This window comes from Mastomys coucha, unplaced genomic scaffold, assembly GCF_008632895.1.
Source record: "Mastomys coucha isolate ucsf_1 unplaced genomic scaffold, UCSF_Mcou_1 pScaffold15, whole genome shotgun sequence".
Lineage (NCBI taxonomy): Eukaryota > Metazoa > Chordata > Mammalia > Rodentia > Muridae > Mastomys > Mastomys coucha.
The window spans coordinates 107657968-107680358 of NW_022196897.1; the positions used below are offsets into that span (position 1 = coordinate 107657968).

General features: G+C 51.8%; 1 protein-coding gene across 2 annotated transcripts; it reads right to left on the reverse strand.

Annotated features, from left to right (window-relative positions):
- Positions 1 to 656: 656 nt before the first annotated feature.
- Positions 657 to 21525, reverse strand: Shf (Src homology 2 domain containing F). 2 transcript variants are annotated; one of them, XM_031371702.1, is made up of 7 exons: positions 21031 to 21525; positions 11640 to 11781; positions 9076 to 9282; positions 7461 to 7601; positions 5894 to 6065; positions 5630 to 5749; positions 657 to 1323 (listed from the first exon to the last, which is right to left on the reverse strand). In XM_031371702.1, the coding sequence occupies exons 1-7, from the start codon at positions 21514 to 21516 to the stop codon at positions 1137 to 1139; spliced, it is 1455 nt and encodes a 484-aa protein (XP_031227562.1). In that variant the 5' UTR covers positions 21517 to 21525; the 3' UTR covers positions 657 to 1136. The 2 variants fall into 2 exon arrangements, with proteins under 2 accessions (XP_031227562.1, XP_031227563.1); XM_031371703.1 differs by lacking the exon at positions 7461 to 7601 and having other exon boundaries at positions 21031 to 21519.
- Between the last annotated feature and the right edge of the window lie 866 nt (positions 21526 to 22391).

Sequence of the window (22391 nt, forward strand, 5' to 3'; positions counted from 1 at the left end):
TGAGACAGTCTTCCAGGCAGCCTGAGGAGACAGATGCCTCCTAACCCATCTTAGGCCTGTTCTCTCAGGTGCAGAATGGTGCGTTCTCTTCCTGTCACTCAAAGGCAGAGCAACCCTCGGAGAAGTTCTGAAAAAGGTGCCCAAATGCCAAACGACTCCGTCTCTTCCCTCGTTTCTCAGACCACATATCCTCACTTCGGAAAAATTCCCAACTGATGCTCGGCCGCTGCGCCGCAGGCTTGGGTTGAGGCAAGGGGCCTCAGGTCGTCCTAACAGGACAACCGTCCCGAGGGCGTCTGGCCTCCATAGACCCTGTCTGTGAACAGCGGGGAGGCCCCGGATCCACGGGCGTCGGCTGACGTGCGTGGCCCCAGGCCCGGCCACCAGAGGGAGCTATGGTAGCCAGCCAGGGTACGGCGCGCCCAGCCAGCCAGGAGCTCCCGGGAGCGCGCCTCCCGCCCGCGCGCGCCTCCATCCCGCGTGGCAGCGTCGTCCTCCTGGCGCGCTGCCTCTTTGTCTCTCGGCGCCTCCCAGGCAAACCGCGGCTGGCGGGAAGCTGGGCTCGCCCGGGAGCCGTGGCAGGAGCGAGGCAGCCTAGACGCCCCCTGCCCGGCGTGAGATGTTTGGTCCAAGGAATCAAGTAGATGCTCGGAAAATGCTTTTCGCAGGCGGCTGGCGGCGGCTCCAGCGCGGGTTTATAATCTGGCTCGCTCCCCGCCCCCTCCCGGCAGCCCCTGGGCGGCGCCGCCGGCCGCGGTTCTGCCTGGCCGAGCCTCTGGCCCAGTGCCCGGGCGGGCCCTCTGGGGACAGGGGCTGGGAGGTGGGGGATGGGAAGAGGGGAGGGGACAGAGGGTGGGTGGTGCGGGAGGTCGCCACTTCCTCCCTAGTGTCAGACTGGGGCAGGGAGACCCCTTCCTCCTCAGGCTTTCCTCTGTTCCCAGCTCCACACAAGTCCCTTTATTCCAAGGCCCAGGATTCCCTCCCCTTTATAATAAATTAAGAAATCTTCAGCGCCTACTAGATCCTAGGACAAGGGGAGGCCAGGTTTCTGACGTCATGTCCTTGGTGAGAACCGCAGCCCTCATGCAGGTGACAAGGGCTGGGTCCAGGTCTATCAGAGTGCCCTGGTCTCACATCTACAGAGTCCGGATGGCCACAGGGTAGAGCAGGGACATGTGTTCCGCTCCCTTAATGGGCAGCTTGTGGCTGGCATAGTGGTGCACGATTTCAGGGACGCTGCTGAAGGGTGGGCTGTTCTGGCCCAACACATACTTGTGTTCCTTGGTCCGGGACAGCTTCATGTGCATGAAGCCTTGACTGCTCCTAGGGAGAGAAAGAGATCCCGGTCACCAGGGGTTCTCCCCAGTCCCCTACTTCTAGCCCCCACCCTCCCGGCAAGTGTGGTTCCAAAGCCAGCTTCAAGTGGGAGGTGGATAGGGACGGGATGGTGGGGGAGGGAAGGGCTGAGTAGGTGGCATGAGGCGCTGGCTTTGTGGTGAAGACACTAGGTGTGCCAAGAATGTGTGTGTGGTGAGTATACAGGGTGTGTGCTGGTGGGAAGTGGAGTGACCTGCACCCTCCAATTCTGCGATCCTAGTCCATCAGCCTCTTGCTAAAGCCAGTTTAACCCTACCTGGATTTTTTGAGACAGATTCATGGTCAGGCTAGCCTCTGTCTCTACCTCTTAATTACAGGCGTGTGCTACCTTCTGGGGGCGCTGAGCACAGAACCCAGGGCTTTGTACATACTAGCAAGCGCCTTACCAACTGAACCACAGCTCAGCCTTATGTTCAGCTCGCCTTTCTTGAGCTGTATGGCAGCACCAGTCTTGAGGTGTTACACCAAGTCAAGCCCTCTCAGTCCATCCAGCCCTTAGGCTTAGAGTGACTTTATCTGGAGACTCTGTTAGAATTACCCACACAGACTGAGGTAGGACAGACAGAGGAATTATGGTGTGAGGGTCTGGGAGCCCCTCAGCCTGGAGTCTGACTGAAGCCTCTTCCAGCAGAAGAGAAGTGAGCAGTTCCAGCACACCTGACATTTGCCACAAAGGCTGCTGACACAGACTTAATACTCCTTTTAAATACAGAAATTTTATGTTGAACAGGTCTTAAGGCCTGAATGTGTATGACCTTGGGGAGGGGCTCATTCTTTTTCCTATACCATAGTTTGGTAGAAATTTGTGGGGGAGGGCTGGTGAGATGGCTCAGTGGGGAAGAGCACCGACTGCTCTTTGGAAGGTCATGAGTTCAAATCCTAGCAACCACATGGTGGCTCACAACCACCCGTAATGAAATCTGACACCCTCTTCTGGTGCAAAGACAGCTACAGTGCACTTACATAATAAATAAATAAATCTCAAAAAAAAAATGAAAAAGAAAAAAGAAAGAAATTTGTGGGGGAAAGCCAACCCTGATCACAGCAAAGCTGTCCGGCCTTCCTGTGTTCCTGAGGATTACCCTTTTACTTTAGTGACAGTAATCCTATCAGGAGCCCACCAGTGATAAGATAGTAACTTCAGACCCAACCCAAATCCCATATACGACTATGGTAAAAACAGAAGAAAGCAAGAGAGCATGAGGCTGCACCCTCTACCTTCAGGAGCTCCTGAAGGTAGAGGGTGCTCACATTTGACTTTATCTTATTTTCTTCTGAGCACGTCTTTTTCTCATAATCCCCATATACTAAAATAACTTTAATAAAAACCTCGAAGTTTGCTTCATAAATTGACTAGTCCTGGAACTCTTTTTCAGGCCATCAATCCTGGTTTGGCCTGAGCTGAGATCCCTTGGAGGGAACTCAAGCTGTTGATCTTTTACCTGTACCTCAAAACTTTGACAAGAGAATACCTTCCCCTGCCTCTCCTATCTCCCTGAACCCAGAAAGTCAGCATTAGCTAGCCCTACCCTTCAGAGACCCAATGTGCAAAGCTCTAGCCTGCTCTCAAATGCCACCCCCCAACTTTAGAAAGTGTGGGGGTGAGGCACTCAGCAAGGACAATTGTTTAGACTGCCACTGGCGTGGTTTGCCAAGCCCTGGGTCTGAAACGTCCACAGGCATGGGCTAAGGAATGTTTGGTAGAGCCCAGAGCGGCAAGCAGAGGGCTGAGAGGCCTGGGTGGCAAACAGGCCAACCTGGAAGGAGGCTGCTTCCACCCTGACATCCGTGTTGGCAGATTAGTTGCCTCATCTACCTAGGTACAAAAGAAGTTTTGACTAGACCTCCTACACGGGGAAACAAGTGAGGAACGGAGAAGATGGGGGAACTGAAGAGAAGAAAGAGGAGGAACGGAGAAGATGGGGGAACTGAAGAGAAGAAAGAGGTGGAGGGAAACACCTCTCCTCTCAGGGTCCTGTTCCTGAAGTCTTACTTAGGAATCTGCCTGGCTGTGTATCAGGATATAGAGGCACCTGGAGCACAGAGTAAGCACACAGGCCCCAAGGGAAAGGAGCCAACGATGTGGGCAATGCAGGGCAGTAAGCATCCGTCCCCATACGCTGTGGGGTTTCTCTCACCTCAGGATTTGAGAGTGACCCCCTTCCCACAGCCCACTGGGGAGAACTGCCTTTCTTAAACTGTACAGGGTGTTTTCTCAAGGAACAGACGCAGAGGGTACCTGGCCTTCACCTGCATTACCAACCTCAGGAGGAGGATGGCTGTCCTTTTCAACCCTCAGGGACAAGTCCCAAGGGTCCATTAAGACACAGCAAGGTCCTTGCCAGACCCTCAGGGTGTTGGGTGGGACCAGCTGGGCCACCGGACCCTGGGCTGGCAAGGCTTTTTGAGGAAGCTGTTTAATTACCAGTGAAAGCCCTTCCATTAGGGAGAGAAGAGAAGCCATAATTGTATTTCAGAGAAGCCATTTATATGCAAACGAGACCTTGGCAGACTGCCTGCGGGGCTAGATCAGCTAGAGTACAGCAGACATCCAGGCCTGCCTTCTTAACTCCCTAGACTAGGGCAGTCCCTCACCCCTTGTTGCCAGGTTCTACTCTAAGGTCCCAAACCTTGGTGGTGTCTCCCTTTGGGCTGGACAGTACCAGATTTCCAGCTGGTGAGGGTTGGAGCCCTGTCACTGAACGGTGTAATTCCTGAAGTCAGACTGAGCTAGGTGTTGTGTTTGTGTGTTTTGAAACAGTCTTTAGCTACATCCTCTAGGCTGGCCTGGAAACCCTGGATGTAAGGAATCCTGCCTCAGCTTCCTGAGTAACTGAAACCACAGGTACTATTACCAAATCTAGCTTAGAGACTTAATTATTAGCTGGTGACCTTGAGCAAGTAACAAAGCTCCTTGAATCTATTTCATTTGTTAAAAAAAAGTGATTTATCAGCACAGCAGTAGTTGATTTGGACAAGTTATATATGCTAGGTGGTACGTGCCAAGAATTTCAATTATAATCTTAATAACAATGTGCTACCTCAAGTTGTGTAAATCATATTTTTGACAAATGAGTTTTTCTAAAATCCTCTTTTTGATTTTATAGCTTGCAGACTCCTAGAATACAAGAGCTAGAAGAAACTGACAATATCAGTTCATTCTGCAAGAAGCAAACCCTGAGGCCTGGCGAAGTTAAATGCTTTATCTATGGTCACACAGCTAGTTTTATCAAACCCCAGAATAGAACTGAGGCCACTTAACTCTCTTCAGTACATTTCTTGATCTCTTTTAGTGAAGATGAACAATCATCTCTTAAATGTGTGCAATTCTACCCCTTGGATTTGTTTGGGATGCAGGAGGCATGTACTAGTATCTAACGTCCCATATGGATGCGGGGGTGGGGGGCAGGGGAGGGAGGTAAACGGACACCTCATTCCAGCTGGCCACCTTATGGATGGCCGGCTATACTGGGCAGAATTCCTGGTTGCCAAGAGGAGCACTGGCCATCCTACTGTGGAGAGCCTGGGAGTCTGACCTGCTCCCAAGGGAACATGCTGATGGGAACCAAGGACTAAGTGGAATGCTCTGCCCTCCCACTAAGACCTAGCTCTCCCACTCCCACCTCACCCTGCTGAACTTTCCTCTATCTCCTTGCAGTTGCTTCTACATGTTAGTGTTTAACAGTGACGACAATAATTTATCTTAAGGGGCTGGAGAGATGGCTCAGTGATTAAGAGTACTGACTGCCCTTCCAGAGGTCCTGAGTTCAATTCCCAGCAAACCACATGGTGGCTCACAACCATCCGTAATGGAATCTGGTGCCCTCTTCTGGTGTCTGAAAATAGCTACAGTGTATTCACATACATAAAATAAATAAAATCAATTAAAAAATAATTTATCTTAGAAACATGCTAGGTGCTAAGGCATTAAATCAAGTGTTATTATTTCACTTAATCCTTCCCAATAAACTAGATCTTATCAATTTTATCAAGAAATGGAGACCTAGAAAGGTTGAATGGCAAGTGATAAAAACCTGAACTGGACACTACCCTTCAAGTGCTTCCACCTGAGGAGTCTCACACATTTCAGGGTTTCCCCAGTGCCTGGGGGTCGGATGGGGGTCAGGGGAGCCAGCAGTTGTCCAAAGGGCATCTGGTTCTTCCCTGTCTGGCTGGACCAGAAGAGAACGCTGGAACCCTCTTCTGCCCTACAGGCTAGTGGGTCCCTCTACCCACTCCCATCCCTACTCACTTGAGGGAGAGAGAGAAGTCATTCTTGCTGGTCTCACTGTTGCGCACCAGGTAGCTGGCCTCTTTGCACAGCCTGAGCAGGTTCTCGGCATCTGTTCGGCTGATGGCCCCGTGGTACCAGCTGAGGATGAGAGAGGGGAAGGGGGGCATCTCTGCTGGGTCCCTCGCCGTCCAGGCCCACCCATTCTGGGTGTCCCCTGCAGGGAAGCCAGTGCCAGGAGGGGAGGAAGAGGGAGGGAGTCCCCAGCTGGACACAGACACTCACACCTGGTTTTCCAGAGGCAGTGCTGGATCTGTCCACTCCCCCAGGGGGCTGCTGGGTTCCACGCCTAGGGGCTTGGCCGACTTGGGGTTCCCAGCAGATAGCCTGGGAGGCAGCCGCCCCTTCTCCTCCCGGCCAGGTGACAGGCAGCTCTTCTCCGATCCTTCAAACTGGGCTGTAAGGAACAGACTGGTCACAGACTCTGAGGTGTCTAGAGGCAGAGTTCTCCCAAACAGCCAGCACTCTACCCTACTTCTTCCAAGTCCCCACAAAGGCCAAAGGCGTATTCTGGGAGGGCATGCTTACAGGCCTGCCTGCCTGACTCCAGGGACAGAATCCTGGACCACTCTCGGGGAGGGGGTACAGTCTCTGAGCCACGCCAAGTCTCCTGGGGCCTCTCAGTCCACACAGGCAGGCGAAGGAGGACAACATGAGAAACCACTTAAGCTGTCTCCCTCTGCAGACTACCTTCCTTTCTTCCATCCCCCTTAGGGTGACTTCAGTGTTGATAATATTGTTCCTTTCTCCTCCTCAGAGTTCATTACCGTTCTCCAAATCACCCTGCCAGGCCATTCTGGAGAAATGACTTATTGATCTAAGAACAATTATCTGATTCCCCTTGGTGCCATCCTGACAGGCTAATCCTATCCAAAGCTGCCAGACTGCCCGGCCCTCTCCACCCCAAGGTTGCTGCCCATTGTCTTCCCTCCCATAGATGTCCAGGGAGGTAGCTCTGCATCGCCAAGCCAGGGCAGCCTGAGAGTTGAGCCAGCACAAGGAAACACTCCCTGCCCCTTCCAAGTGGGTCACATGCACAGGTGACTATCCACTATCCTGCATTTACAAAATAACTACAAATTCTCATGCACATACACACCAACACCTGCACACACCCTTCGGGGTTCATGCTGGATATTGAGGGTATCTTTGTTGCCCCCCACCCCCGCCTCCAACAGAGGCTCTTTCTCCTTGCAGCATAAGAATACCTTATCTTCCTTCAGACACCAGATGCAGGATCTCCTTTGCCAGCACTTCCCCATACCTCACAAATACCCGCCTTGGCAGGCAAAGCTCCACCCAAAAAGAACGGTAAGTTTTAAACAGTGGATTTTTCTTTTTTTAGACATAGTTCCACTCTATAGCCCAGGCTGTTATGGAACTAGGTAGCTCATGACAGTCCTCCTGCCTCAGCCTCCCGAGTGCTGGGATTATATAGCTGACAACTGCATTTTTTTTTTTTCTCTGTATAGCCCTGGCTGTCCTGGAACTCACTCTGTAGACCAGGCTGGCCTTGAACTCAGAAATCCACCTGCCTCTGCCTCCCAAGTGCTGAGATTAAAGGTGTGCACCACCACCCGGCCAACAACTGGATATTTGTGTGGTGGTGAGGAACATATCAGGAAAGGGCCTTTGTTAAGAGAGCATGCATACAGCTCTGGATGGGGGAGGGGGGTGTGCATGGTCTTCCCCTTCTTCCTCCAGGACAAGGGGGATTCTTCCAACCCAAGCCCACAGGGGCTAAGAGGTTAAAAGACCTATCACCCTGGCCATAAGTCCCCAAAGGACCCACCGCTGCTGTCCTCCAGGCTGGGCTCAGGGAGGGGTGAAGCTGGACCGGAGATGTCCCTGTCCCCGTCAGGCAGGGAGGGGCTGCTGTCCAGCTGTCCCACAGGCGGAGGCCAAGGTAGGTCTTTGATGACCTTTATGTCAACTGGAGCCAGCAGCAGAAGGGAGAAGAGAAGAAAGAGACAGTGACAGAGACAGAGAAAGGTAGAGATTGAGACACCAAAACACAGGGCTAAGATACACGCAGTAGCCTAGAAAGGAGGAGGGGCAGAGGCAGAGGCAAAGGTAGCTCCGGAGGAGGGAACAGGACTTGAGGTACTAACCACACCAGCCCAGTACAGTAAGGGAAAGGTGGGAGTCTTGACTAGTAAACAGGAAGGCATAGGATCTTGCTTGGTCAGCCCTGCAGGTTCCCTAATCTTCTACCCCCTCACTAGTTTCCAGGAACCAAGAGGACCAGGAGAGTGCAACATGGGAACAGGAACTGCCCACACCTCCCAGAACCACACCTTCACACCCTCACAGTACCCTGACACCCCACTGCCCCCTTTATGCTTTGATCCCCAGCCTGGAAACTGGCAGACCGCAAGACTGGGACAAAACCTCGGATTATCTGGAATAATCAGACTTGGGGCAGAGGAATTTTTTTTTTTTTTTAAATTGAATCCTCCTCCTCCTCCTCCTCCCAGTCCTGGGTGACGCCACCAGTGGCTGGCTGCAGGACCACTAACGAGGTTTCCTAATGATGAACATAGATTTTCCCATTAAGCAATCCAAACAGTATTGATTCTCCAAGGAGACCTCTGGAGATAAATGGCCCATCCTTGATGGGTGTGTGCTTTACAGGAAGCAAAGCAGAAACCTGTGGTTTCCCAGTCTGGCTGCCAGGGTAGGGAGGGCAGAGCTGAAGGCCGGATGAGCTGCCTCTGTGTGAGAGGTGTGTGTGTGTGTGTGTGTGTGTGTGTGTAGGGACATGGAAGCAGGGCATCTCAGTCCTCAAGATTCAGGATTGAAAGCACTCTCCCAATTTAAGGCCCTTGCTCCACCCACCTCAGACAGCCAATATGCACATTTCCATGGCGGACTTGGGCCTGGCACACAGTGGTGTGTTTGGGACAGGAGAAACCTGATCTTCATTTAGCAATCCTCACAGCCTCCATCTGCAGCTCAGAAATACCCTTGGAGCCAGGCACCTCTGGTATGGCAGGGCTTGCCACTAGAGACAGCCTCAGAATCCAGGTTATACATACATGGATTTTTATCATGTGAAGTGTTAAATACCCTCTTTGTCAAATATATTTTAACATATGCCACAAGTTTCACAATCTGTACTGGAATGTCTTTATTTTTACCCAGATTCCCAAAGGTGGTTACAGCTCGGGCTTGACCTCGAAGAGGTGAGATGTAGAGCAGTATGATCACTCTTGCTCTGCCCGTTGCCGGCACACAGTGCTGCATCCACACTGCCCGAGTCCCTACCCCATGGCACAGAAAAAAATTACTCTGTCCTAGAATTCCACTCTAGACCTTGCTTGGTTCCTAGGGTCTACTCCGTCCATTCCTGAGCCTGGAAAGTGCTCAGAGGCCCCAGCAGAGCTGCCCCTGCCAGCAAGACTCACCAGCAAAGGCTTTGGAAATCCGTTCCTTCTTCCACTCCCAGGGCTGGTCATACTCTTCTGGAGGCCTCTCATCATCCTCTGGCAGGCGGGACTCCCTGGCCCAGGGAGTCCCCTCACCCTCTGGGCTGGCCCCCTCATCTTCGGGCTCATAGGGTGTATCATAGAGAGGTAGGGGTTGAACTGCTGTCTCCTTAGAACCCCGGATCTCTGCCCAGTGCAAAGAGGAGAGAGGTGTAAGGCGTAAGCTCAACCCAGAGCCTATGACCTGGCTCGGGGAGAACTCAGCAGTCACAAATCCTGGGTCCCTCAGCCTTGAGACATTTTCAGGGCTCCAAGATCATGGACTCCATGGGAGGAAGCCGCAGACAAGTGTTAAAGTAAAAGGAGAAGGACCCCGGGGTGACCAGTAAGGGCTGGGAAGCTAAGAGGGAAGCATGTTAAGGGAGCGGAGGAACAATCCTCGTCTAGTCCATCTCTCCCTTAGTGCCGCCCAGCTCCGTTTCCTTATTCATTCATTTCCACTTATGTCCTAGTTAAAGAAACTTCACAATCACGAAATCCTCGTTGTTCGGATACCACTGACCCTCTTTCTTAAGTTTCCCCTTGACAAGTCAACTTTACCCGCTGTCTTCTCTCCTTCCTGTTGACCATTTTCTCCTGGATTCTCTCTTGGTCTCTGCTTCAGGCCCAGGCCCTGCTTAGCTCTTTCTACCCGGACTCCTAAGCTGTTTGCTCAGACCTCACAGCATCAGGACATCTGGAGTTCTGGTCTTCCTGCCGCAGCTGACACCAGTGCTTCATCTTATCCTCAGCTCCCTTCAGACTCACCACCTTCTCCAGAGCTAGGAAATCTTTTTAGGATCACTGAGCCAAATCTGATAAAAGCTCCAGAGCTAAGTTGCCACAAAATGTGTAGTTTAGGACTGGGATTGTGTGTGTCTCCCTGGCAGAACCCTGGCTTAGCATGTACGAGGCCTGGGTTTAATCGCCAGGACCAGCCCCGCCTTCAGTCCTTCTCCCTACAAGAATGTACAGCACTTACATTTTCACATATAATTCCAGGATATTCACAGCCCATATTATCTGTCAGACCTAACCTGGGGACCCCTTCTTACTCTCTCAGTGTCTGCCCACCTCACTGTTTCTGTTGGCCCTAACAACTGCATTCGTTAACTCCATCTGCTCATTTCCAATGCCTCATGACTTCCAACCTCATCTCTCCATAGTTAGACTTTTACTAGGACAAACCTCCACCTCACAGGCTCTTTGAAATAACCCTCCTGTGGTGACACTTTCCTCCTCACCAGTCTCTAAAGAGGAGGGCAGGGCAACTTATCTGATTGGCCAGTGAGTGCTCACTCTCTTCCTCAGCTCTGCCTTCTAGCTGACACAGGGGATCTTTCTAATCCATACAGTAAGAAGAGTGTTCCTGTACAAAGGCCCACAGCTACTCTGTGCCGCCACGCCTGAGTAGGCATGCTTAACTTTCTTGAAAAGTATTTAAAAAACCATTGTGTTAACATTGCTAAGTTATAGCCTTTGGTCAACTTTATCAGTAATAAAGCTGACGTTTTAATCTCCATTAGCCCTTTCCTTAATTTCACTTCTTAGTTATTTCTAAGCTGAGAAGAGGAAGAAAGAATTTTTAATTACTGGCTCCTTGGAATCCCAACAATTGGGCTGGGCATGGTGGCGTGTGTCTATAATCCTGGAAGGCAAGGTCAGGAGGATTGCTGTAATTTTAGGCTAGCCTGGATTACATAATATGTTCCAGGCCAGCTTGACTACATATTGAGATCACATCTTATAAAACCAAACAAAAATACAACAATACCAAGAAGCAACAAACCAAACCATTTCTGAAATAGCTTGCTAACTCGGCTTTGTGGTAGGTAACTCTTCTAGTAGATTCTGTCTACCAGGGCCTCAGAAATCCTCTTAAATGCTACATTAATCTTGTTTCTTTCTTCTGGCACAAGTCCACACTCTTTACTTCAACCTCTGTGTCCTTCCTGGTCTCTGCTGTCTCAGTGGCTGAAGCACCATTTCTTTTGGCTGCCCTTCTCCTCTCGATCCTCTCCAGTCCTCTCCGTTCACGCTGACTCTGACTTTTTCCCTGGGTCATCTTTTGGCCTCTGTTTCCCCGAGGACAGGTCTGACCTTTCTACTCTAACTCTGAACACGTCTTCAGCCCGCTCCACGGCACACAATGCATCTACTCAACTGCTGTTAGTACTTCTCTTTGATAGCATTAACTCAAACTCATCACATTTCCAAAGGCTACTGGCTGACTCTCTTTTGGGAACTTTTGATTCAACTCATATCCCCATCCTTGAGCTAGGAAGCCTATCTCCAGTGCTTCTACTGGACCTCTGGTTACAGATGTTGGTCTCAGATGTTGCAGCTGACAACTTCTCTCCCAAAATCTTGAAGGCCCTGATCACATTCCTAAGGACCTGGCACAGGCTTTTTCCCTAATTACCAGGGACCATGGGACCAGTCCTTGGATTTGTTGTGCAGAGCTGAGGCATCAGGGAGCAATCTCCCTCATCCTCAGTACTTACCAGCCATCATCTTTTGGGCTTCATAGGGCTCCATGTAGCCATCATTCTCAGGGACCTTCTCTGGAGCTCCTGAAGTTCCTCCTGAGCCTTCACCAGTCTCCTGAACATCAAATGGGTCTGCATAGTCCTCTAGGATTGTCAACTGAGAGAAGGCAAAGAGAACAAGGCTCAGACAAGGACAGGCAGCTCTGCTCCCCCTGGTAGAGATGGGGCCTCTTTCTTTCTTGCTAATTTTCTACCTTGTGGTCATGTCCTAGGCTAAATAACTAGGATGAAGCTATTAGGTCTCAATGGTTAATCTTAGGGTCCGAGCTGGACAACAGCCTGTGTACAGAGAGAACTCAAAAGCACTGGCTACAAATATGTGGCAAGAGTTGTGCTGAACAGCAGAATGGTGAGGCATTCCAGAGATAAGAAACTAAAGCAGATGGTGTAGCTCAAGCCTTCAACCCCAGCACTCAGAAGGCAGAGACAGGTGGAGCTCTGGCAGTTCCAGGCTATTCCAGGCCAACCAGTTACAAGGTTAGACCCTGTCTCAAAAGAAGGAGGAGGAGGAGGGGGCAAAGAAAGCTGAGACATCACTTTGTCACCATTCTGTCATTTGATTCCTGTCAGGTCCTTGTTCTGTGGGTATCACAAATTCTCTTTGAAGAAACTGGACAACAGGCAATTAGGAAATACACCCTAAACCATTCTACTTAAATGGAAAATTCAAATTTGGAACTCATGCTATTTGTCTACAGGGCTATCGACATGTAGCTGGTGAGGTCTCTCAGCCTCCTGGGAGGAAAATACCTTGGAGCACCCTAGGAGACTACTGAAACCAGCTGAGTTCCCAGAGGCCACGATCCAGAAAACCAGTCTTAGTTTTCCATCTCCCCTGCTGTCTGTCCCTTTCTCATACATTGGCAAGCCTCTGTTCTTGCTCCCAGTGACAGCAGAGGAAGCTGAGGCGCTCAGGGCAGGGCAGGGCAGGGCAAGACTGAGGACAATAGAGTCTTTCTCCAAACTGGGCAGGAAGAGGAAGGACTCATCAAGCCAGACCCTGGAGCGCTGCAGCACTCAGAGGGTCGCAGCTGGCACCAGAGGTGGTTCTGGAGTTCGTGGCACAGGGAATGGCCACTCCTGTATTTCACAGGGAATGGCCACTCCTGCATTTCACCCAACTGAAGCCTAGACTTCAGATCTGAGGGAACCAGATGAGCCAGGTGATCACCCTGCCCTCAGAGAGAGGACCCGGGAATGAGGACCCCTGGGAGGACAAGAAGGAGAAAGAACCAACCTCGCCTTACACATCCCTTTGGCTGTCCCTTTGGCCCACGTGGCCCATCTATACGATTCTGAGATTGACCCAGTGGCTGCCTCAACCTTTTCCTTAGGTGTTTTAGCTCCTACCTTGTTTCAGCCTGGCTCTCAGCTCCTTTACTTCTCTGCATACCTGCCTGCTTGGGGTAGCTCACATCAACCCATCGGTACTCCAGGTCATCTGCTAGCCTACACATCTCATGCGTGTCTCTCTAGCTCCAATAAGCAACTGACAGAAGGCTGTTTTATTCTATCAGCACCATCTCTCGAGCCCTTCATCCCCAATCCTCCTTTCTCCAGGATACAGATGAATCTGTTCAGGTCCATCACATATTGCCCCCCCCCCGCCCGTCCCCTTCCCCAGCTTTTTTTTTTCCCTCCTAGGCCACTGGCATCCCCAGCATCACCCACAGACCACTGCTGGCAACTGTGCCAGTCAGCACACAGCATCAACTTGTGTGTGGCAGCCATTCTACAGTGTCTGAGTCACCTGACACACTGTCCTTACACCTCACAATAAATAGACCTCCAGTGTTCTGAGAAGAGTTCAAGGTTAGAGAACATGAGATTCTACTTTCCTCTTTGGATCACACTCTGAAAGCACCATGGTTGTTTTTACTCAATGGTTTCCTCTTGGCCTGCACCACTTTCCTGTCCTGGCTAATCCTTACTCAAGTTTCTTCTCTCAGAAGCCCCTTCCATGCTCCTCCAGGTCCAGTCAGTGAGGTACCTCGGCCTGATTGCTTTGTGTGGCAAATGCTTGTTCTAAGTTATGGTTATGTCTTTAGGCAGACTGGGGGCAGGACCCACATTTACAGCTAAATACCCAAGAACTGACAGCCCTCAGTAATTATGCTAAATCCATCACATAAAGGGAGAGGAGTGGATGAAAGCGCTCCCCCCCACCCCCCATTGATTTAGACAAAGTAGAAAAAATATATGCCTAGGTAGATAGGGTCATTGAAGGAAGACCAAGTCTTTGAAACAAGCTTGCATTTTTAAGAAGCTTCTCAGTGAGGTGCAGCTCTCAACACCCCTCCTAGCCTCCTGGAGCCCTACTTCAGAGCCCTTCCAGGCCTCCCCTCAGCCAGCCTGGTCAGAGTTGCATACAGTTGCTTCTTCCTGGAATCCCTACCCCTCCCAGGCTGGCGTGGGCCTTCCCAGCGCCAGCGGACAGTGCCTGTAGGCAACCAGGTGGTGGCTCTGCAGACAGCTCAATGGCTCCTCTGTTGTACTCCTGGTTCCACACCCAGCTCCAGGAAGCCCCTGACCCCCCACCCTGGGCTAGGGCATCCGGAGAGCTACCTACAGGGTCCAGAGCAGGAGTGGCAGCAGAGTCACCAGCTGGGAAGGCTGGCAGGACTGGTACCCACTCTGGGCACAGAAAGTCCAAGTTAGATCCCAAGCCTGCTTGCCTAATGTTTCTGTGTCTAGAGGGGGATATATTAACTTACAGGAAAACAGTCCCTGCAGAGTACATTTGGCCTACTACAATCTGTTGTCTGTGGTCCCCTGACCCCCTCTGATGTGCCCACACAGCAGATGCTAAATGTGTGTTTACTGGATGTTTAAAGAGTTTCTTCTCAGACTTCTATTGAAGTGACATTGTGCCACCTGCCCCAGCCACTCTGACCTTTGAATGACCTGAATGACCTGAATGACCAGTGGCAGTGGGAGGCTCAGGCTCAATGGAGAACCCATTTTTGAATGGGGATCAAAGCCTCTGGCTCAAGGGAAGATGGGGAGAAATGCCAACTAGGGCACGGGAAAGGCACCTCACACAAGGGTGTTACATCCTCTGTTCTAGCCAGTGTGCTACCATAGGGCTGGAATACTTCCCAACAGGGAGGGAAGGGAGGACTACTGAAAGGGCCCTGTGTCACACCCTGCTCTCTCTTTTGCCATGCTGTAAGCTGTCTCTAGGACCCTGCCACTCATCTGCTCGATTGGGCAGTGGCCCTCCCAGAGCAGCTGCCAGCCTTTGAATCTCCTTCCTGCCCCCGCCTCTCCCAAGGCAGTCAACAGGACTACCATCTGTTTCCACCTTCCACTCTGCAGTTGATCTGAGCAACAAGTTTCTGACCCTACCCATGGGTTCCGTCGGCCTGGCCGGGTGTTGGTGTTTGCAAAACAGGTGCTTTGTGAACTTCAGAGTTCACACACACACACACACACACACACACACACTGTCTCTGTCTCTCCCTGTCTCTCCCTGTCTCTCTGTCTCTGTCTCTCTCTCCAGACAGGGTTTCTCTGTGTAGCCCTGGCTGTCCTGGAACTCACTCTGTAGACCAGGCTGGCCTCGAACTCAGAAATCCGCCTGCCTCTGCCTCCCGAGTGCAGTGTGCCACCGCTGTCCGGCCCCCAAACTCTCTTATTGCGTAATTCTTCCACAGCGTGAAGTTCACAAGTGTCTGCAAGCCTGAGTCTTTTTGTTTTCCCCTCCCTGCTGTAGCAGAAAGGGCAAGGAATAAATAAGAAGAAGGAGCTGTAATATTCTTAGCCGGAAGGCTGACAGGGATGAGTGGTCAATAAATGTTAGCTCTTAGGGCTGGAGAGATGGCTCAGCAGTTAAGAGCACTGGTTGCTCTTCCAGAGGACCTGGGTTCAACTCTTAGCACCCACAGGGTGGCTCACAACCAGTGCCCTCTTCTGGTTTTCCACAGGCACTGCACTGCACAAGACTGAGACCCAAGCCTCTTAACTAAGGCTCAGTGCCTTTTTACAAGTGTTTCCACATTTTCCTTTCCTCGGATTTTAGATATATATTTTACTTTAGGAGTTGAGGACATAGTTCAATGACAAGAGCATTTGCGGGGAGTGGTGGCATATGCCTTTAATCCTAGCACTTGGGAGGCAGAGGCAGGTGGATTTCTGAGTTGGAGGCCAGTCTGGTCTACAGAGTGAGTTCCAGGACAGCCAGGGCTATACAGAGAAACCTTGTCTCGAAAAACAAACAACAAAACAAAAAACAAAACAAGACAAGAGCATTTGCCTAGCATGGCAGAAACCCACATCAGGTTCAATCTTTAGCACTAGAGAAAAAAAAAATCACTTGAGTGTTCAGTCTGATTCTGTTTGATTTAGTATTTCCCCACAGTATGTAACCCTTTGTCACTGAAAACCAATGACCTAATCAGTGTGGTTAAGAGTACAGTACTTACTTTCTGAGGTCAATCATCTGTCGCTGCTTCTCCTACTTACTGTAATACCTTTTCCTACTGAACATGCTTGGGAAATGCCAACATAACATAAATGAGTTATTTCCCAATTTCTAATTATAAAAGTAATGCCATACTTATAAAACACCCAAACACCACAGACAAGTGGCTGATGCCACCAACCCTCGTAGGGCCCTTGGGTGTGTCATGTCTGTGTTTACTTCATGATAGTTCCGCCAGCGCCAGCGGCAGGCTCTAGTACTCAGGAAATGGTGAATTAGGCACAGAATACACCCTACGTCATCTCCTCGGGAGTCTCTCATTGCTAATTAGCAAATGCTGCGTGAATGCTGCTGGGCGCTGGTGATGGTGCTGAGGGCCCTGGTGTGGTGCTCAGTCAAGAATCATGCTGCTGGGTTGTCGGCTTCAGGTCTACCTCCTGCTAGCTGAGAAGTGGGACTCAACATCCCTGTGCTTCAGCTCTCCAGTACAACCCAGGGTTAGACTCTCTCCTATAGGGTTGCTGTAAACACTGACTGGCCCAATATATATTAGCTGCTGGAAATGGTACGAGGCACAGACAGATGCTCAGTAAATGCTAGCCACAGTATTATTAAAGACAAAGAGACCAAATTTTGGGGTCCCCCAGGAGCTCATACTGACAGACACAAAATAAGCTCTAAGAGTGAAGCACCCTAAGGTGCTCTGGAGTTCCCCACAAGTCTGTGGTATGCAGGAGTTAGGCCTCATCTTTGCTCTTCCATAATGTCACGCTGGTTCTGGGATGAGGGCAAGTAGAATTATAGGAGATATCCCCACTGGGTTCTCAGCCCCAGCCAGGACTTGCTCAGCCTGGGCAAGTCTTCTTCTCCCATCCACGAGTACCAGGGTCTCAGCTGTTGCCAGCTCTCAAGAGGCAGAGTGCAAGGGTCAAGGTGTTGACCAAGTCACTCACTGGCCAGGCCAGTGTAGATGTCTCCTAGATGTCTGGCTCTAGACTGCGGTACTGCAGTGTGGGGAGGTGGGACCTAACAGAGGAAACAGGCCAACCCAGAACCTATCAGCACTCACAGTCTTCAGCCATTCTCGGAGTGCCAATGACAACACAGATAACCAGCCCAGGGCTGGTCTAACTGGGCCATACCAGTCCTTCCCCTGGACTCCTCCCTTAGCCACATTTCCCCCCTATATCTCCAACACAGAATAAGCACAAGATAAGCTAACCAGAATTCTATACTCCGTGAAGACATAAGAAGGCAAACTTAAAAAAAAAAGAAAAAAAAAAAAGCTCAAAAAAAAAAAAAAATCTCAAAACAAAAACAAACACACAAGAAACCCAAACCATAAAAAGCCAAGGACTAGGTATCCCTCTTAGCACCTGGACCAGCATCAGTTAGGGACACATCACTGCCTAAGACTGGTCCTGATTCCCGCAGCCTCTACGCGATCATCAGCATCAGCACAGGAGCATCATGATCAAATACAGACACCTCAGCCTCTTACCTCACTTTCCACTTCCTGTTTGCTCACTGCTCTCTAAAAGGAGCCGAGATGCTCCAAGCCTACGCAATACATCTGTGGCACACACCTGTTGTAAAAAGTTCTCAATACTGGGGCTCAAAAGCTGGCTCAGCAGGTAGAGGTTTTTGCCACCAAGCCTATTTCAGTGTGATCCCTAGGACCCATCACCTGGAAGGAGTTTCTCTGACTTTCCCATGTGTGTCTGTATGCAAGTACACACACAATATATGTACACATTTAAATTTTAAAAGGGTTTTCAGTATAGGGCTAGAGGGGTGGTGCAGCAGTTAAGAGAGCATGCTTCTCTTGAAAAGAATCTTGAGTTTGGTTCCCAGCAACCACATCTGGTAGCTCACAACTTCCTGTAACTACAGCTCCAGGGGATCTGACACCCTCCCCTGGTCTGGAAGGGTACTACATTCATATAGACAAAGCCACATATAGATACACACACACACACACACACACACACACACACACACACACGTTTAAAATTGTTAATGAAATCTTTTTAAAGTTTTTTTAAAAAATGTTCAATACTATTTTGGAAAGGCTATAAACTCCTGTAAGAATTTGAGAGCTATGAGCCTTTTTCCATATAAATGAGAAATACCTACACACAACTTCTGGGTGTTCAAGAGCCCTAGAGTTGCCCCCACGAGCTAGGAATAAGAGACCTCGTTTCAATATGGGGTGTCTGTTTAATTACCCATGTCAGGTCTCATCTTCATATTGGCACAACAGAGGACACACTGCAGACGTGATAGGCAACTCAGCCTCCATCTAATCACAGCCTCATTCCTTCTCCCTAATTAGATCAGGGTTTTTTCCTGTCGAAGCTTGGAGAACAGCGAATGCATGAAGAGGAGGCCCAATACCCTGGACCCTCTGCCAGAGCAGAGCCTGGAAGTGGGACAAGGGCCCAGCACCAGAGGGGGTTCTTTGGGGGGCCATCTGGCTGGGCCCTAGCTGCCGGTTGCAGAGCGTCACTCTTGCTGTTCCCACACCTGCCCTGTCAGGCCTGGCCAGATGGTCAGCTCTGAGTCTTTGCCAGTTAGACCAGTGGGTTTCAGAGTGTGCTGGCAGCCGGAGAGCCCAGCAGAGAAAGGCTAAGGAGCCCCCAGGACAGCAGGGCCTTCTTGTCCCTCTTGCCTCCTCATCCTGTGCTTCCTTGGCATGTCTAGCTTAGTGGGGGAAGCACGTCTACCCATTCCATCCAACCTCAGGACGAAGCCTCCTCGGGGTGTTCTGGGACCTCTTTCTGCCCGTCAAGGAGCTCTGCAGAGCTGAGAACAGAGGAGAAGTGGGTACATAATATAGAAACCACAGCTCGGCGGGAGTGGTGGTCCAGACGCAGCACTGGACACTCAGTAGGCCCTGCGGTTTGGGGGTAAGAGCTCGGGTATCTCGTCTGGCTTAGCTCTTCCTAGGGGAATCCTCTGGGATCTCTCTCACACTCTGTTCCTAGCTAGTAGGGAGTGGATTGATTTCTGAATAATGAGGAGCCATAGGTCAGCCCATGGGACAGCTCAGATGGTACATCCTGGATCCTTTTATCCCACACACCGAAGAAAGCACAGATTGTGTGGCTCCTGGGAGAGCCTGTCGGATTTCATTCCTGTCCCCGTGGCTGGCTGGCAAGGGACTCAGATGCCTCTTGTGCAGCCCCTCTCCCAGGTCTGAAAAAAAACCCCTGACAGGTCAGTCAGAGCTGGCCCAACTGAAGCACAGTCTTGGCAGGGAGGGTCTGAAGGTCTGTGCACAGGGCTATGGCTCCTTCCTTGGAGGTTTGTGGGAAAACATGGAAGGAAAGCCATGGCTTGCAAATCCCTGACCCTTAAGCCACCCTGTTAATGGATACACACCATTTCAGGACACTGGGTCAGACACTTTGGAGACAGAGAATTGACCAGACCCCCCCCCCCCAAAAAAAAAGGACGTTTTCCTGGAGGACCCCACAGTGTGGTGGGCAGCCTGTTAGGTCATTGTAAGCCATTATAGGAAGGGAGAGGAATAGCCAAGGACAGCTCAGACCATGGGCCAACAGCCAGTGGCCAGGGAGGAGGAGACTGGGAGGGCAAGGCCTAGCAACTCCCCTCTGCTTCACTGCCACACCACCATCTCATCACACAACAGCCGGGGCAATCAGGAAGGAGACCGCACACAGCCTGGGAGAAGTGCCCTTGGACCTTCCTCTTCAGCTTAAGGATGATGAGCCAACATGGTCAGCCATGCTCTATGGCAAGAGCTATGGGGGAAATGATTCACACATCTGGGGCTCTTGTTTCCACCCCGACACACCTCTTGTCCAGCAAGCCTAGCAGGACAGTGATCTTTTTGGCTAAAAAGCCCAGTTCTGAAACCTGAGGATTCAGGCATTAACTGTTCTCTAATCAGATAAAAATCTCCTCTACTGAGGAGAGAGGAGCAAGCCCCGGAGGGATGAGCTTTCAGACATGTGCAGGGCAACAGACCTGGAGGGGGAGGGTAGCTCAGAGTCACAGTCCTTCCATTCAGGGAGACTAAGGACAGCTTCAGCTGTCTATCATCCAAGACAAGATAAAACTGGAATTAAGAAGGAAGGTAGCTGTCCTGAGAAACAAACTATTGGGAGTCTTCCTCCAGTGCCTGCAGCTCCAGTCTCTCTCAGAATGGACTGAGGAAAGATGATGAAACGAACCCAGTCCTTAACTGGGCAACAGGTCCTGACCACCAAATGTCCTCATACTTGGGGGAACATCGGAAGGAGTGCGCCTGTCCCCCAGGGGTGAATTTCTTCAGGAAGAGCTGGACAATGCCCATATTGGCAACCGGAGTACAACAACCTCCCACCCCCCACCCCCCAATCCCACTGGGAAAGGCAAAGGCCGGCGCTCGCTGTGCTCACAGAAGAGATCTTAGTTTTCAGCTCTTTTCTGGGCTTCAGATCTGCAGAGATGCCTGGACTCCAGGACAGGGTGGGAGGAAGGAGAAAGGGAAGAGGAGGGGGGAGAGGAAAGCTTTGTGGAGGGAAGAGTCAAGAGATCAAAGGGCAGAGAAGCTGCTGCTCCGCAGAGGGCACAAAGGCCATAAACCAGCAAAGGGGAGGGAAGGGTGCTTCTCCAAGCCCGTTAGAAAAAAGGCTCCAGGATCCGGGTGGAGGGGTTGTAAAGCTGAGGGAAGAACCCATGAGGGAGGTCGTCCCTAGTCCTGGGGCCCTAACAGGAAACAGGGCAGAGTTAGGGGCTCAGATCAGCCGGTGCAGAAGCTAACAAAGGGGTTAAAATTTGAGCCCCCGTGTCAGGGACCAAGCTTGTGTCAACCAGAAATACTGAGCCCCAGCCAAGGCACCTTTGTCCCTCCCTAAATCTCCAGACCTCAGACCACCACCCCTCCTGGACACCCACGCCCGGCGCGGCACTCACCCTGTCGCTGCTGGCAGGGGGTCCGGAGTCCGGAGGGGGCGCTGGGGGCCCGGGGGTCTCGACCCGAATGAGGCGGTGCGGGGGTGAGCCGTGGCGCGGGGGCGGAGTGGGGCCAGGGACCGCAGGGGTGGAAAGGGCGGCGGACACGGACGAGCCCCCGGAGTAGGGGTCCTCGAAGTCGCGGTCTCGCTGTAGCCGGTAGGCGGCCAGGATGTCCGGGGGCGGCGCAGGGGGCGCGGCCGGGCAGGGCGCTGGGGGGCGGTAGTCGGGCTCTGGGGGGGCGGGTTTGGCGCCCCCTCCGCCGCCGCCCCCGCGAAAGCCCAGGTGCTCCCGCAGCCACTTTGCGACTCCGCCGCTGCTGCCCCCTCCCGGGCCGGTCCCCGCACCCCCAGCCCCGCGGCGGGATCCCCCGGGGCCGCCCCCCGCGCTGCCCTGCGCCCTCGGCCCGGGGCCGGAGCCCGTAGGAGGAGCTCCGCTCAGTAGCATGGGGCCCTCCCAACTGAGCGAGCAGACCACGGGCGGCGGGGGCGGGGCGAGAGGGGGCGGGGCTGCGCCGGCGGGAGGGGCGGGGCTCGTCGTCAGTGACAAGAGGGGCGGGGCCCGCTGGCTAACGGGGACCGGAGGACTCCGAGAGGAGTAGATGGGAGACAGCGGGGTGCGGGGAGCAATTGCTTCGCCGAGGGTGACTCCTCCACGTGTCGCTACGCGTGCTCCTGTGGGACGCTCTTCTTTTCCATCTGCTCTTCTTTTTCACCTCCCAGTTTGCGTCAGACGCGTGGAGATGAGTCCCCAGGCACATCCTGCTCATCCTTATTCCTTTCCCCCCAAACCCAAAGACCCAAACAACATTTTCTGCTCTTCAGATGTGCCTACTACTGCCTTCACCTTGGGAGTACCGCCTACCTCCTCCTACCCCTCTCAGCTCACACCCAAACCCAGGTTGCCTTTCTATCCAGGCAAACTTCTTATGTGGCATGCGATCAGTTCTCCAGAGACAACCCATTGCTCTGATGTTTCCACACCCACCCACCAGCTTCAAAAGCTAACAACCCTCGCACAAACAGTTCCCATCGAAGCTTACACCGGCCCCCAGCAGGCCCACTCAGCCCTCACAGCTGCACTGCTTTCTTGTGGAAATCCCTCAAGCTACACCCTGGGTTTGTCAATCCGTTTGTGACAGAATAGAAACAGACAAGTCAATAAATCAAGTGAGAAACAGGTCTAATGTTGTCTGTCACCAGCCCCTTACCTTCTCAGGGCTCCGACACTGGTCTGATGAGGCCCAGGTACAAGGAAGCAGATTGTTCACCAGAAGTAGTGTAGCCCTGAAGCTAAGGCCAACATCTCTCTGCACACTCCCC